Below are 16163 nucleotides of genomic sequence, written 5' to 3'. Positions count from 1 at the left end.
AAACATATAATACAAATACCTGAGCTACACAGTGACCAGATCTGCCTGGGGCTGCAGGATTTAAACTGTGTCAGGGGAGGTTTAGGTTGAATATTAGGAAAAAGTTCTTCCCCCAGAGGGTGGTGGGGCACTGAACAGGCTCCCCAGGGAATGGTTGAGAAAATTACCTGTTGATCTTTAGATTGCTTTGTCTGCACAGCCTGAATTCAATCCTGTTTTCAAGAAGGACCAACACTGCCCTCCACAAGAGGTTTGTGAATTGGCATGGGATCCAGGTTCCATCAGCACTAACGAGAGCAGGGAAGGGACAAAACTTGAGTCTTGTGGAAAGTCCAGTTCCCAGATTTCCTAGAAAATAGCTCACTCAGAACTATCCCAATTGCATTTTTGGTATCAATAATTCACTTTAATAACAATAAAGTTAGGAGGAGGGGAGAGGGAAAGCCTTGTCTGAACAACAACAACAAAAAAAAAACAAACAACCCTCTTATATCCTGAACACATTTGTGATCAGGATCTAAGATTTTTACAGGAGATTAACTCCTTTATTCTTGTGTTGGGGTTAAGGCTGGGGCTGTGCCAGAGAGTGGTCTGGATATTTTGGGGATTTTCTGCCTGTTTCCCCTGAGTTCCTCTGTCCTCAGAAGGTTCAGTTCCTATTGTCTTGCACAATGCCACCAGACAGGTTTTGGCCACTGCAGCATCAGTGGCTGGGTAGAACACCAGGTACTCAAACACCCAAAGAAAACAGGGGGATTCTATTTTTAGCATCTCCCTGAGATCATGTTTAACCTGGAGCAAATCAGCAGGGTGTGATTCCTCAAGTGAGCCAGGTCATCTCCTCACATGGAGCTGAGTGCCTGAAAACCTGGAAGGTCAGCACTGCACTGTCAGGATTCAGCTTGCTGCTGGTGGGGGGGAAAAAAAATGAGGGGTTAATATTTAACCTCTCATCCCCTACAAAGTAATTTATGAATGTGAATGAACTTCTTTAGTTTTATGCAGAAGCAAAAAGAATTGTTATATCACTTCTGCAACAGTAAGGAGGAGGGAGGGTTTGAGGGTTTCTCTTTATTATTGTGAAATTGGACAGGTTTATAGGACAGTTTTATTAGTGCTTCATGGGGCCTCTATCTTGTTTCATACCTTTTGTTTGCACATTTCTTTTGCCAGCTTTCAGAATGCTGGGGCTGCAGTTTATTGCAAAGGAGGATGGAAAAGATAAAGGATCTTCTCTACCTTCAGCAGTCATAAATCAGCCCACAAGCCCATGAAAGGATTAAATGTACATGTACCATTGGGATTTATTTGCAAATAAAACACACCACACCTACAAAATCCGAGGTAGCTCAGGAAAAAAAAAGATTATTTGTGGATATAAATTAATCAGGCAGCAGGAGGAGTAAATCTGCCGGTGAACACAGAAACACTGTGAGCACTGCTGGGTGCACCAAGCAGGGACTGCCCTCCTCCTGCTCCCTCTGTGCCATTTATCACTGCATTTCCAGCCCCACCAGCAGTAACCAAGGCTGGTTTTAGGGCAATAATGCTGGAAACAGTAATTCCTGTGTAGGCAAAGCTAGAACTTCCTCATTTGCTGTGGAAAGTTACTGGTTTGCTGCTCTCCCAGTGCCTGTGCCCCCATTTACTGGGCTCCCTGGAGGTTCCTCATCCCGTCCCCTGGCCCTGCATGGCAAGGCAGTGAGGACAAACAGTTTGGGAAGCAGGGGCTTGTTGCAATCCCACAAACCCTGCTTGCCCAGCGTGTCCAGCCTTGCTGTGGGTGACAGAACCCCTCCGAGGGCTCCCCTGCGTCACAGGGAGGAGATGTTTGTTTTCCCATCCTCTTCCCAGAGCCAGGACGTGCTGTAGCCAGGGACAAGTCCCTGGAGGGAGACACGAGCATCCTTCTGCCCTCTCTCCCCTTTCCCTGTGGGAAAGCCCAGCCTGGGGCCACGCTGTCCCTGGCCAGCACCATTCTGGGGACTCGTGTCCCTTCTGTAGGGCTGGGTGGCTCTTTGTGGTGTTTTCTGGCTTTGGGAATGTGCAGAGAAGGGTAAAAAAAAAAACAGGGAGCAAAGATTCTGCCAGGCACTTCTGGAAATAGCATCCCCTTGGGAGACAGAGGGATCCAGCAGTGGGGTTTTAGTCTTTCCTGCAGGTTTGTTGAGGTTTATTGACAGCAAAGCCAAGATCACACCTGAGCCCAGCACGTCCCCCGAGCACTCCCACTGCCTCACCAGGAGTGACCTGTCCCTTCCCTTCCACAAACACAATAAATACAGCAATATAATCACCGCACAGTAATAGATTAATTTTTGTGGCAGGTGAAACATTAACTCCCCTTTGTATCTAATTCCATCACATCTTGTGCTTTCAGCGATAACACCCAAATCACCTTGAGAAAGTCACTCTGTACCATCCACTTGCACTGGAAGATTGAGCTTATCAGAGCATGAGGGAAGCACTGAAATATGTGCCATAAAAAGACTGGGGGGAAAAACAGGCTGAGGCTTCTTAAACGAGTCTGTCATAGGGTCCAGGTCTGCCTGGCACTGTAGGATTTACATAAAATTGGATTTACATAAAATTGGAAGGCAAAACCTGTCCTTTTTCTTGTAAGTAGGCAGGGAGGCCCACCCTAGAGCATGTGGGGGAGCATCTGATATAAATCCAGGTGTAGAAGCTTGGATGGGGATTCTAAAAAATAGCCAGTGATGACACAGATGGGGTCAGGCTTGTTTCTTCTGAGATGCTGCCACTCATCCTCCTGGTGGACCAGTAAAAGCCACAAAATGTCAAGATTTTGGTTCCTAAAACCACCTTCACCTTCAGGCTCACCCTCCCCTCGTGCACAGGGCAAAAAAAAAGCTTTGTCCTCCAAAAGCTGCTTGTTTTTTCTCTAAATTGGTGACAAATTGTCTCTCTGTAGTGTCCCCAGCCTGAAATGCTCCAGGGATGTGTTTGTGTGTGGCACCTTTCAGAAATGGATCCCCTTGCAGGCAAGGCTGGCTCTGAGGTACAAAGTCAGAGCCCCCCAGGCTGATCCTGACTGACAGCAAGGCTGAGCCCCAGATCTTGGAAAATAAACCCTGCACTCCTGTTGATAAGGGGAGGCATTGATTTTTGTCACTGGTGCTTGTTTTCTGCCCTTTTGCTTTGTTGGCCCCTCATCAGAGGCTGGTTAGGAAAACAGAGCAGTGGTTGGACATGAGCAGGCAGCAAAAAACACCTTCCCTCACACTGTGCAAAGCAATGCCCATGTTTTTCCTTCCTATGGATTCCCAGGAATGAGTCCTGTGCTCTAAAACAAGACCCAGCAGAGAGGCAAAGACTCAAAAGAATGATGGCAAAATAACTCTGCTGATTCTGCAGAAAGGGGAAAAAAAAAGGAAAAATCTTCTCAAAAGTGGCCACTTTTGAGACAAACCCCCAGTGTTCAGCACTCAAGGGGTTAAAGCACAGAGTGAGTCGTGCTTTGGCAGCTCTGTTTGAGTCATTTCTCCCCAAAAAAAGCAAAAGGAATCTGGGATTGCTGCATGAAGGAGGAGGGATGTGCTGCCCTGTCACCACATGAATCTTCCTGCTCCCTCTGCCTCAGGGACATGGCAAGTTCCTTTTGAGCTGTTTGTAGCCAAGGTCTGTGAGCTGCCAGGAAAACACTGAGGGTGTTCAGCTCCTTCCCCAGCCCCGAGCTGCTGGACAGAGGCAGGAGGGGCTGGGGGAGAAACCAGCACTGAAACCAGCTGGGGTTAAATCAAAATTCCCTTTTTTTTCTCTCTGCTGCTGTTTCACTCCACGGCTGCAGTGGAGGTGAGTCAGCTCTCAGAGACTGCTGCAAAAATGAGCTGCTGAAGTGCAGTCCATGCCTGCTGCTCCCTGTGCAGGGCTGATGGAGCAGGAGGCTGGCTGTGGCTCGTGCTTCGGGGGGAAGGATGGTTTGAAGGGTGGAATGGGCCTCAAAAGCCAGTGGGTGTTTTTCCAATTCATCACGGCATGTCCAGCAAAGGGTCTGGGCTGATCTTCACTCCTCTGTGGTCCCTGCAGTGTGTCCAAGGTCTGTGGTGTTGCTGTTTCAGGACTCTGAGCTGGTTTCCAGCAGGGATTTGCAGCAGCAGGGCTGGTGACAAACCCTGGCTTGGTGCTGTCCTCATGTGTCACAGCTGCTGGGGACTCAGGCTGGCTGAACCCAGCTGTGTGATGGGCAACACTGAGGGAATGGTTTTAAGGGGGATTTAACCTTCCTTTTCATTGTGCTTCCTTCATGGAGTGACTCTTCCTGTGCCCCAGGAGTGGGGATGTCCCCTGGGTCACCACCTCAGGGGCAGGGGACACTCCATGGCTGCTCTGAGGTGGCAGCAGGGGATGCTTTTCCAGCCCTGCCATGAGGTGAGGTGCAGCCCCAGGAATACCCTGCTGTACCAGGAGCTCAGCACAGGAACCCTCAGTGCAGCCATGGCACAAAGGGTCCCAAAGGCTCCAGCAAGTGGAGAGAGGTGACACCAATCCCCCAAATTCCCCCTGGGCTGTGTTAAATCCAGTAGGACCAGCAAACACCCATGGGTGCTGCTCTGACCCCCACATAGCCTTATCTCCCTCTCGTGCTTGGTCTTCTCCCTCTGAAGTGGCCTTTTTCCCTCCCTGTTTATTCCAAATCCAGCCCCAGTGGAGGGTCCTGCAGGAGCAAAGCCCCAAACACTCCTGTTTAGGGACCAGAAGGAGCAGCAGCCACTGCTTGGGGGGATTTCTCCTTGCCACAAGCACTGGGAGTGTCTCACTGGCACAATCACTGGGATTTTTTCACTGGCACAATCACTGGGAGTTTCTCACTGCCACAAGCACTGGGATTTCTCACACAACCATTGGGATTTTCTCCCTGCCACAAGCACTGGGGGTTTTGCACTGCCACAAACACCTCTCTCTCTCCTTTCAGCCGTGCAGAACGAGCGTGACAGGATCAGCATCCGCAGGAGCAGCTATGAGGACAATGGCTCTCTCTCCATCAACATCCTCACGCAGGCTGAGGCCATGGCACAGCAGGTAGGACACCTGGGCACAGCCCCTCCAAACGGGTCCACGGCCCTCAGCAATCCCAGCCCACTATACCAACCAGGGTTTTTCTGCCCTTGGATGGCTCCTGTACAAACCCACAGGGAAGAAAATGCAAAATATCCACTAGCAGACTGGAAAAAATCCATTATCAAGGCCATACATCCTGCAGGGAGCAGATGCACCTTTGGTGGAAGATAGAAAGCTGAGATTCCAAGGGCTGAGGGAGGTTGCAGAGCCCAGGTCCCCTCTTCCAGCCTAAATTGTTGCTGCACCCCTAAAATCTCACTGCATTCACACAGAATTTTATCCTTCCTCACTGCACTCTGTCCTGCTCTGAACATAATATTCCAGTCATGGTTGATTGTGTCTTTCCTCATAACTTCTTTATCAGGGCAGAAAAATAATGTGAGTAAATCCACTGACACTGATTGCTCTTTTATTTCATGCTCCACCATTAATTTCACCCAGAGTCCTTTAAATTCTTATGCAAATACCCTTGCTCCACTGAAACACACGGCCCAAATGTTGCACATTACATGCAGCAATGAGCCCACTTCCTTTTCAAAAATCATTGGTTTTAACCCTCTCCCAGCCAGGCAGCCCTGCAGACATCCCAAAGGCAGTTCTGTGTCCCACCTTGGGGATGAAAAGCTGGATGCATTTCCTGCACCTGGCTGCCAGGAGGGATTGCTGGGGAGCTGAGACACGGTGCTGCTGGCTGCTGCTAGGGATGGGAATGTTGGTTTTTGTCCTGGAGAGCGGGGAAGGAGGCTGAGGAGGGCTGGGTGTGTGTTGGGACTGAGCACCACCTCGTGGAAGCTGCTCCATGGGCTGTGAGTCGGACACAGCCGAGCACAAAGTGTCCAATCACAAGGAGAACATCTCAGGGATGAGTCCTTGCTGTGGAGGGTGATAAAGCAGCGCTGATCTGGTGCAAACACAGCCAAAACTGGTTTCCCTTTCAGTATTTATCCCTGAGCCCCGTGCACAGCACAGACATTGCCATGAAGAAGATCGCCACCATCAATGACGTGTGTGAGTCCATGAAACAGCAGCTCCTGGTGCTGGTGGAATGGGCAAAATACATCCCAGCCTTTTGTGAGCTCCCCCTCGATGACCAGGTAAAACCCAAAGGCCTTCCCGGGAAATCCAGTGCCTTTGAAAGGAATTCCCAGCTGGGCTTTCACGGGAGAATCTGGTATTTACATACACATCACCCTATGCAGAGTACAAACAACAGGAGAGAAAGTGGGACCAGTTAAAAATAACTTCAGTAGCCAAATCCCCCAAAATATAGATTTTGTCAGTCCAACCTGCAAAAGATCCGGGAAAAAAATTCTGATTGTCTCAGCCTGCTGCAGTTCTGAATTACCAGGCAGTTCTGATTTTGTGTTTACTGGTACTTAATAACTGAATATAGAATCCAATTATTTCCTAAGAATTCAAATTACTCAAGGCCCTCTTTGCTCTTTTAGTCAAAAACAGCTTCTCATTTAGTTTGCCACGAATGTAGCACTTCTCAAAGTGAACATACACTGATATTTTCCAGCCCTGAACAGAACTTTATCTGCAGATCTGCCAGACCTAAGCAAGCACCAAATGGGGCTTAATTAAACAGCAACAGCTCAGCACTCCATCCTCTGCTTTTCCAATAAATCTTATTTCTGTCTCCTGTGCCACCTCCAGGTTGCCTTGCTCAGAGCCCACGCAGGGGAACATCTGCTCCTCGGGGTAGCCAAGAGGTCCATACCCTACACTGACTTCCTGCTCTTAGGTAAAGTAGTGAAACACACTCCTGTTTTTATAATCCATCCCTCCCAACCATTCCCAAGCATTCTGCATCCCTGAAACCCCCTCTGCACTGCTGGGCGTGGGCTGCACATCTGGGTGGAGACACGGTGCTGGAGTAAAAAAGGAACAAGTAAATTCACTGGGATTTTTTTAACTGTTCCCTCACTGCTTTGAAATTGTGGATGAGAGAGCCCCAGGATTTATGTGGCATCTCAAACTGGGTTGGTTTTGTACTTGAAATTGCCAAGGCCCAAGCAATGAGGTATTTGGGTATAGATACTTAAAAACGGATCAGAAATGTCTGTTAAAAATTACAGTGCAAATAGGTGCTTCCTTTTATAGGAAAAGGAAAATTATTTCTTTTTCAATTTATTTATTATTTTATAGGAAAATAGGTGTTTTCCACCACAGGTGGGATTGTTTTCAGAAAAATGAGAATAATGACCTAAAATCTTCTCATTAAAGAAAAGAGAGAGGGATAACTTTGTGTGGGAAAAGAAAACCAAAAATAGAGATGCAGCACTGCTTACAAACAGATGCTCAGTGTAACACAGGGCAAAGCAGAGCAGAACATGGAGCAGGCTGTGTGCACAGTGTGGGTGCACTGACGTGCAGCTGAGATAAATGAGGAGCAGGGGATGAGATCTGGGCTTGCTTCTCTCTCGTGGATCAGATTATAAAGCTGCAGACTGGAAACTGAAAATGGCACTGGGACCATCAGGAAACCCTCCTTTGGGAACTGTGGTTGTGTTTGAGGGTCCCAGGACGAGGGAAGAGATGAGAATCTTGACTCCATGTTTCAGAAGGCTGATTTATTATATTATGATATATATTATATTAAAATGCTGTACTAAATCTATACTAAAAAGAATAGAGAGAAAGGATCCATCAGAAAGCAGGAATGGAATGGAATGGAATGGAATGGAATGGAATGGAATGGAATGGAATGGAATGGAATGGAATGGAATGGAATGGAATGGAATGGATAATAAAAACCCGTGACTTTCAGAGAGTCCACACAGCTGGACCATGGTTGGTCATTAAGTAGAAACAATCTACATGGATCAATCAAAGATGCATCTGTTGGTAAACAACCTCCAGACCACATTCCACAGCCATCAGAAGTTATTGTTTACATTTCTTTTCTGAGGCTTCTCAGCTAGAATAGGAGAAAAATCCTAGCAAAGGATTTTCATAAAACATCACAGTGACAGGGAACTGCTGGATGAGACCAGGGCTGGAGCCAAAACCTGATGGGGAATTCCTCTTGCCTTCCCAGGGAATGATTTCATCATCCCAATGCACTGCCCAGAGCTGGAAATTGCTCGTGTGGCCACCAGAATCCTGGATGAGCTGGTGAAGCCCCTGCGGGACATCCAGATCGATGACAATGAGTACGCCTGCCTGAAAGCCATCATCTTCTTTGACCCAGGTGAGATTCCCTCTGGCTGCCAAGCACGGGGCTTGCACAGCAGCTGGGGCTCTCCAAACTCCAGGAAAACCCCTTGGAAGCAGCTCTACATCTCAGCCTGCTTGTGCTTTAATGAGTATAAATACTCAGTGGTGCAGTTTTAAGGCAGAAGTGACCAATTCCTGAGTGTGAATTCCAGCCAGGCTGATGTGCAAGGCTCTGCAGGCCCTGGAGGAGTTTGGCTGCTGCAGGAGCTTGGCTTTGGGAAAGCCCATCAGCCTGAAATGCAGGAGATGATCATTAAGGACACACATGCCTGTATTAATTATGTATAAGCAAAGAGAGCCAAACAAGCAGCAATGTGGAGCATCCATGAGTCCAGAGAGCACCATCAGAAACCACAGAGAGCTGGGCAGCTCACAGTGCCAGAAATATCAGGGATCTGCTAATGGGTCTTGCTGGAAGCCAGCAGCAACCCGGGGCAGGGCTGGTCCACAGGATGGAGAACAGGGAAATACAGAGAAAAAACAGCTTCTTTTGAAGCTTTATTCCAGAAGCACAGGGGGTTCTGCCTCAGCCCAGGTTCCAGTGGGTATCCCTGGAGCTCAGGGAGGAGATGGGAGAAAATCCCAAGTCCAGACAATGCCCTTTTGCCTTTTAGAAATCAGAGTATCATCCATTAATTATTAGGTTTTTTGCTGTATTCACTGATTGAAAATCAAGATCCAGTATCTTCAGGAGCATCATAAATTTTGGCTCACCAAAGCCTGCTGTGAACAGAGGAGGGATGTTTTCATCAAATTGATTCTGACAAATTACCTTCTCAGCTGATCAGTGTCTCCGTGCAGCTTTAGATCAATGTGACAATGAGGTGCTGAGGTTTCAGCTGGAAGGAGGGAGTGTGAAGTGAAGTTCATCCATGCTAAGGAGCAGGAATGTCCTCAGAGCTTCGTGCTGACACACAATCATTTGTTAAACACTTTATCTAATCTCTGGGCACTACATTCCCCAAAATGTGGTGCCTGTGGATTCTTTGCAGACAGTGAAGGAAATGGTGGCAGTGATGCAGAAATCTCAGGTTTAGATAAGAGCAGAGGCAGGAGTGGGAGGCTGTAAATGCCAGCACTTCACCCGACCCCGGGACAAATTTATTTGCTTAAGGAAAGCTGGACCAGTGGTCCCTGAAAAAAAAAGGACTGACCACAGGTCAAAGACAGGAGAGCAAGACAAGAACCTGATGCTGCAGCGAGTGTAATAACAACACACAGGCTAAAAGTCCTTGCATTTAGTGGTGGCAGTTGTGACTCAAGGTTTTCAGGGGAAAATTCCAGGCTGTTTCCTTGGAAGGATAAATATTTTAACTTCTAAATTTTTCCCATTTGCTAATGGCAGTAGGCAGACACATCCATGTGAAGCAAGCTCCTATTTTCTTACTCATTTTCTCTCCTATTTTCTTACAGTTTCCCTTCAAAGTCTCCTGCAGTTACTGTTTCTCCTCCAATTACTGTTTTCCCTACAATTCCCATCAGTGTTTCCCTGTTCCATGTGAGATGTGAAGCAATGGCAGCCCAGCCATTGGAGACCCTCTCAGAGCATCACTGCCATCTCATCCTTTTCCCTGCACACAGCCCCCCTGTGAGAAATTATAGTCACTTCCAAAAACTTAGAAAGGTTTATTAAAACATTTTCAAAAGTACAGCAGAATACAGATAGACTTTCCTCTATTCAATTGAACAGAGGAAATATTACAGTGCCAGGAGCAGAGGATTTTCCCCACCATGTCTCACCCACACATGGAGGTTTTGCCTTTTAACCCTTTAGCCCCTCCCAAAGTTCTGTCCACCGACTCCTTCGCTGTCCAGTGGTGGAGACCACTGCCTCAAATCCTGATTGGAGATCAGGTGCTGCCAGAGTAACGAGCCAACCCTCCCCAATGTCCCAAACCCAGGCCACCCCTGATAACAACACAAGGGGGTAAAACACAACTATAAACCTATAAAAGTTTCTTAACAGATATACATATTTTCCTTTTAATTGTGAGAGCCAACCATGTCATTACTCACCTATCCCACTGCCTGACAGGCCAAAACCCACCTGTATGGGCCACCAGTTAACCCCATTTCCCCCTGTGGCAGACTGCAAGGGGCTGAGCGAGCCGGGCAAGGTGAAGAACATGCGCTTCCAGGTGCAGGTGAACCTGGAGGATTACATCAACGACCGCCAGTACGACTCGCGCGGCCGCTTCAGCGACATCCTGCTGCTGCTGCCGCCCCTGCAGAGCATCACCTGGCAGATGATCGAGCAGGTGCAGTTCGTGAAGCTCTTCGGCGTGGCCAGGATCGACAGCTTGCTGCAGGAGATGCTGCTGGGAGGTAGGAAGCTGTGCCCAGGAGGGGCAGCCAAGCCGGGTGGCGGTAGAGGTGTTGTAGGGCTTTGTGTCTGCTGGGGGAGGATTGCAGGAATGTGCTTCTTGTTGATGGGGTGACACAATTATCCTTTGTCTCCTTAAAAAGGAAAAAAGCCCAGAAGTTTATTTCCTCAATTAGTGAAAAAGACACCTCATAAGACCCGAGGGACTTCACCTCAAACTCGCTTTTGTGGGGTGTTTTACCAGGAGCAAGAGCCTCTTGCACCTAGCTCAGTTTTTCTCTGTAAAGAGCTTTGTTATTTTGCCTTTTATTAAAACTTTTCTGTTTCCAGCACTACCACAGAAGCTATCCTGCTAATTTTATGCCTTCTAAGGTAGCTGAGCTATCTTGGGTGTGATATAAATCTCCAAGAGCTTATGAGAGCTGACTCAAAGAGACCATATATCAGAGGATGGAGGGAAAGGGTTGGGGGTGTTCCGCCTGGAGAAAAGGAGACTCAGGGGTGACCTTATCACTCTGTACAGCTCCTGGAAGGTGGCTGTGCTCAGCTGGGGCTGGGCTCTTTCTCCAGGCAGCACTGACAGAACCAGAGCACACAGCCTCAAGCTGCATCAAGGGAAATATAGGTTGGATATCAGGAAAAAGTTTTTCACAGAAAGGGTGATAAAGTTCTGGAATGGCTTCCCGGGGAGGTGGTGCAGTCCCCATCCCTGGATGTGTTTAACAAAGCCTGGATGTGGCAGTGGGGGCCAGGGTTTAGTTGAGGTGTTGGAGCTGGGTTGGACTTGGTGATCTTGAAGGTCTCTTCCAACCTGGCCATTCTGTGAATTCTCTGAGGACAGAGGGAAAGGGTTGTAAGCTGAAAGAGAAAAGGTTTAGGTGGGATGTTGGGAAAAAATCCTTCCCTGTGAGAGTGGGGAGGCCCTGGCACAGGGTGCCCAGAGCAGCTGTGGCTGCCCCTGGAGCCCTGGAAATGTCCAAGGCCAGGCTGGGTGGGGTTTGGAAGAACCTGGGACAGTGCGTGTGATCCCTGCCCATGGCATGGGGTTGAAATGAGATGAGCTCTAAGATCCCTTCCAACCCAAACCATTTGATGAATTGTAGCTTGAAGGGTCCTTCTCACTCCAGCCCAATCCGAGCCATCCTTTCCAGCACAGCCCTGGAAACCTGGTGAGATTCACAGCAAAGGATCCCCTCTGTGGCGTGGGACTCCACTTAGGCCTCCAGCCTGAAGCAGTTTAAGGCAGACAACACATCTTTTGTTGGGAACATGTAAAATTTCTAACTTTATGAGAAACCCAGATAAGAGCAGCACTTGGGACACACCCCAGGCAGAACAGTGCAGCTGGAGAGCAGCTGAAAGCCCAGACATCCCAGGGGGCTGCTCCTACACAGCCAGAGGCTGAGAGCAGGGGAAGGAAGCAAAGCCGAGCCATTAACCTTCACCCACAGAGGGCTTCCACATCCTCTGCATGGAAAAGATTTAGCCCAGAGCATCTTGTCAGGAGCTGTGCATGGAATGATGGCTCTTCCCAATTGCACTTGCAGGAACCTCTGCTGATCTCCAGTACCAGGCAGCACCTCCCAACCTCAACCTGGAGCCACTGCCAGGACACGTCCTGCAAAGCAACATGACCTCTGTGATCCACGCTGCTCCAGACCGTATGTTATTTACATAAAATTTTTACATTTTTACATTATTTACATACATTTTTATGTTATTTACATACATTTTAACATTATTTACAGCCTGTCATTAGTGACAGCATAAGCAAGGAACTGGGCAGCAGACACAGCTCAGAAAAAAAAAAAAATTATTAATTTATTTGAAATTTTATTTATTTAAAAAAAAGTTTATTTTTAAAAGTTTATTTATTTAAACATTTTATTTATTTTAAAAGTTTATTAATTTAAAAAGTTTATTTATTTCTTTTAAAATAAATTTAATTTAAATTCTTTAAGTTTATTGAAGTAAATGTGAATTTAGTTTGGTTCTTTATTTTTATGAGTTTTAAGTGTTACACTGGAATCAGAGTTCACAGCCCTCCTGGCTGACTCATTCCCATGATTCCAAAGAGAAGTTAGGGTTTTTAATGGTAGCAGGGGGTTTTGAGATGTTACTGAAACAACACAAGATTGAAAAAAAAAAAAGGGCTAGAAATCAAGATTTGGTGTTTCTATGGATTTGGCAGCCCTGGGAGAAGCCACAGTAGAGGACAGATGGTTCTTTATGGCAGGAGTTCCCTGTGGCTGCTGCCAACAACAGGACCTGAATACAAGAGCATCTTCAATCACCCTGGGCACTGCTGGGCTGTGGGTTAAGGCATTTATCCCCTGCAGGACCATGCTGTTGAAAAAGGAAAATAGAACAGGAGGTGGAATTTAACAACACTGCCCTGTAATCACAATGTCCTGTACTCACAGACTCCCTCCCTCTGCCAGTTACAATCATTTACCTCCTGTAGTGTATTTTGCTGTTTCTCAGCTATAGAAATGTTGGCATCATGTATTTTAAGTGGCTTTTATTTAGCTTTTAAGCCCCTTTCCACAAAGGAGATTAGAGAAATGCTCTGTAGATGAGAAACAGTGGGGCTGCAGGCTGAGCTCCTCTCTGACAAGGAGATGAAGGATTGAAAAGCCCTTGGGGGCATCCCCCAAGTGCAAAGCACTGAGAAGAACTGGTCCATGCCTGCCAGTCCACCCTGTGCCTCCTCACAAACCAGGAAAGGAGGACGTGCCAGGATCCCCTAAGCTCCTGCTTTTGGGTTTGTAGGATGGTTTGCTGGTTTTTATTGAGCAGCATCCAAGCCCACGTTAATTCTGTTTCTCTTCTCTCCCACAGCATCTCCTGAGACATCCCTTCCATCTCCTTCTGCCAGCACAGGCAGTGAAGACTATAAACTAGGCTCTAGCGCAGGGCCCAGCACCGTAGTGCAGCTGCTGCCTCAGACAGCGATGCCCAAGCAGGAGATTTTATAGGCAGAGGAGGAAGGAGGAGCTGGGAGCAGATGGGATCCGTGCTGACAGTGAACCGGGCCCTTTCTCTTTGCAGAGGCCAAGCACAGCACGCCCCTGCCCGCAGCCGGAGCCGCTCCCAGCCTCGCCCGCCCCTGAGCCGGGACAGGCACGGCCTGCAGAGGAGCCTCGCCTCGGGACTGCCTCCAGCAGCACCCCCTGCAACAAGGACTGGGCTCGGTGCCCCCCTCAGCAGGGCCAGGACTGGCAGCTCTCCGGGTTTTGTGTTTGTGACCGTGGCTCGGGACCCTCCATCAGCCCCAGGGCCTCGCGCGGCTCCTGGTGACCTCAGAGGGTGCACACAGCGGGGCCTGAGCTGGCATCAAAAGGTCCATTCCCTGCACAAAGTTAATTAATTGCACTCCCGTTTCTCCCGTGAAGCTTTAGGAAAAATATCATCACCATCCTTAGCAGGCCAAGGCCTTTGTCCACCCCGAGGGGCCTTGTCCCAATAGAGCAACCAACAGCCCTACTGGGGTTTTAATGCTGTCCAGCTCTTTTTTATGTACAGAAATGCCAACATTTTGCCATTTTCCATAATTTCCAGTATATCCAGAGTCCAGTGGATGGGCTCTACCTTGTGAGCACATCTAGCAGCAAAGATCTCTGCCTCTCACCGTGGCTGCTGCTCTGGTAAACCCCAAATCAAGGCTGACTTATCCCAAACCCTGCTTGTTATCTTCTCCTGCAAACATTTTTGGAAGAAGTGACTGCCCTAAAATACCTTTTCCCAGTACACAGATGTGATTTTTCTGTAGTTTTGTGTTTCTTTCTAAAGAAAAGAATGTGGCTGTAAATTAGCCAAGAAAAGGAACAGGCAAGTCTGTGAGCCATTTTTTATGAAAAGGGTTTGTATTTAAAACAAGGTGCTTCTGCCTTAATGTAAAATTTAATCAGCAGTTCAACAACAAATTAAATAAGCCCAGTGGTGACTACACAGCCTCAAGATTTCCCAAGGTGCTGTCGTTGTGCTATGGAGTTGATTTGAATGAATGGGACCTTATTAAAAAGCAAATTACCAGATTTCCACACAACCTAAGCTCATTTGTGCACCAACCTCTGCCAAACAGCCACTGAGGGATCAGGAGCGGCCGTCCTGAGCCCTGGACACGATGGAGAATTCCTGGTTCTCACCCTCTGCACAAATTCCCCAGGCACCCCTCCCTGCTGATGGCAAAGCCGAGCTGGTGGAGCCCAGGGGGGCTTTGGGGAGCACCTGGAGGAAACACAATCCCAGCCACTGAAAGGGAGCTTGGGAGGAGCATCGGAGCTTCCAGCAGCAGGGGAATTTCAGCATTGCCACTCTGCAGCACCACAGAGAGCTGAAAGCCATCAGAGAGCGGCTCGAGTTTCACCTGGATCAGAATGTTTTGTTTTTCTCCTGCCTCTGATGAATTTGAGCTGACATTTTATGCTGATAGCCCTGATTTGAAACAGCTCTATCTGGAGAGCAGGTTCCACTGCAGGCATTCCTGCTGCATGACAGATGCAACTGTTCTGAGCCAGCATTGCTTCCAGTGCCTCCAGCAGCTCCATTCCATTCCTCTTCCAGACATTAAATGTACATTTATACTCATTAATGGTAAGGAAATAAATCGATGGGGGAAATAAATTCCATATTCTCGTATTTCATCCGGACAGTTTGCCTTTTTTCTTCAATTCAAAACCAAGTTTCCAAGGTTCTCCACTGATTTCTCCAATACAGATACCTATTTTTCATTAAAAAGAATCACCTCTGGCTGCAAAGCCTGGCTTCCACTGGATACTGATGGAATTCAAAAACTAAGAAGAAAATAAAGTTGTCCATGCACCAGTGGATATCAGACTCAGCTCCCAGTGTTCAGCTGGTCTGGTGAAGGTTTGCAGCAATAATTTACTGTATAAAGGCCCAAAATAGAGTTTTGCTGTGAATTTTTCTGGCTTCCCTATCTCAAACCCCATTCTAATTAAAAAAACCTTGCAATTGACTATTTTATTGCAATCATGGTTTTGTTAACAGGAGGTTCAAAGCCATCATTTAATAATATTTCCCTTGTCAGGTGCCAGCTACTTATCAGAATGGGGAACCTCAGGCAAGAAAACTTTAAATATTTCTGAGTTATCCCCTTCCTTGCCAATTCTAATATTTGGCATCTTTAACACTGAATGTGGGTGCAATATTAACTTTATGCTTCACTATAATATATGGAGAAATTGCAGAAGTATTTTGGAGGTGCAAAGTTTTGTTTCTGGTATTAAAAAGCAGCCTGTGCTTGCTTTGATGCCTGCTGGATAATTTCCAGGGCTCTGGTTGGGGATGACAGGGGTGAAGTGCAGGACAGGAGCAGATGTGCTACCAGAATACAGGCAGGAAAAAAATTAAAAGCTATTCAGAACACAAAAAACCATGACTAAGTGAAAGAAGCAGAATAAAAAATTAACAATCTCATCAATGAAGAAGCACCAACCTGATTAAAATTAGAATTGACCTGGAACCCTGTTCAGAAGAAAAAAATAATAAATATACAGAACCAATGCTGGTGCAC

General features: G+C 47.4%; 1 protein-coding gene across 1 annotated transcript in view; it reads left to right on the top strand.

The window, feature by feature from the left end:
* LOC135279809 (hepatocyte nuclear factor 4-beta-like) overlaps positions 1-15549 on the top strand; it is a 52583-nt gene extending 37034 nt beyond the window's left edge. Inside the window, exons 16-22 of the mRNA XM_064387349.1 lie at positions 4934-5040; positions 6018-6173; positions 6739-6826; positions 8123-8275; positions 10390-10626; positions 12172-12285; positions 13466-15549. Of these exons, the coding sequence (XP_064243419.1) occupies positions 4934-5040; positions 6018-6173; positions 6739-6826; positions 8123-8275; positions 10390-10626; positions 12172-12285; positions 13466-13602 (992 nt within the window). The 3' untranslated portion in view covers positions 13603-15549. The remainder of the gene's footprint in view (positions 1-4933; positions 5041-6017; positions 6174-6738; positions 6827-8122; positions 8276-10389; positions 10627-12171; positions 12286-13465) is intronic.
* The last annotated feature ends 614 nt before the right edge of the window (positions 15550-16163 follow it).

The sequence above is a fragment of the Passer domesticus genome, chromosome 12 (genome assembly GCF_036417665.1).
Source record: "Passer domesticus isolate bPasDom1 chromosome 12, bPasDom1.hap1, whole genome shotgun sequence".
Lineage (NCBI taxonomy): Eukaryota > Metazoa > Chordata > Aves > Passeriformes > Passeridae > Passer > Passer domesticus.
The sequence above is the reverse complement of the archived record's forward strand: the minus strand, read 5'-3'. Positions and strand labels throughout refer to the sequence as shown.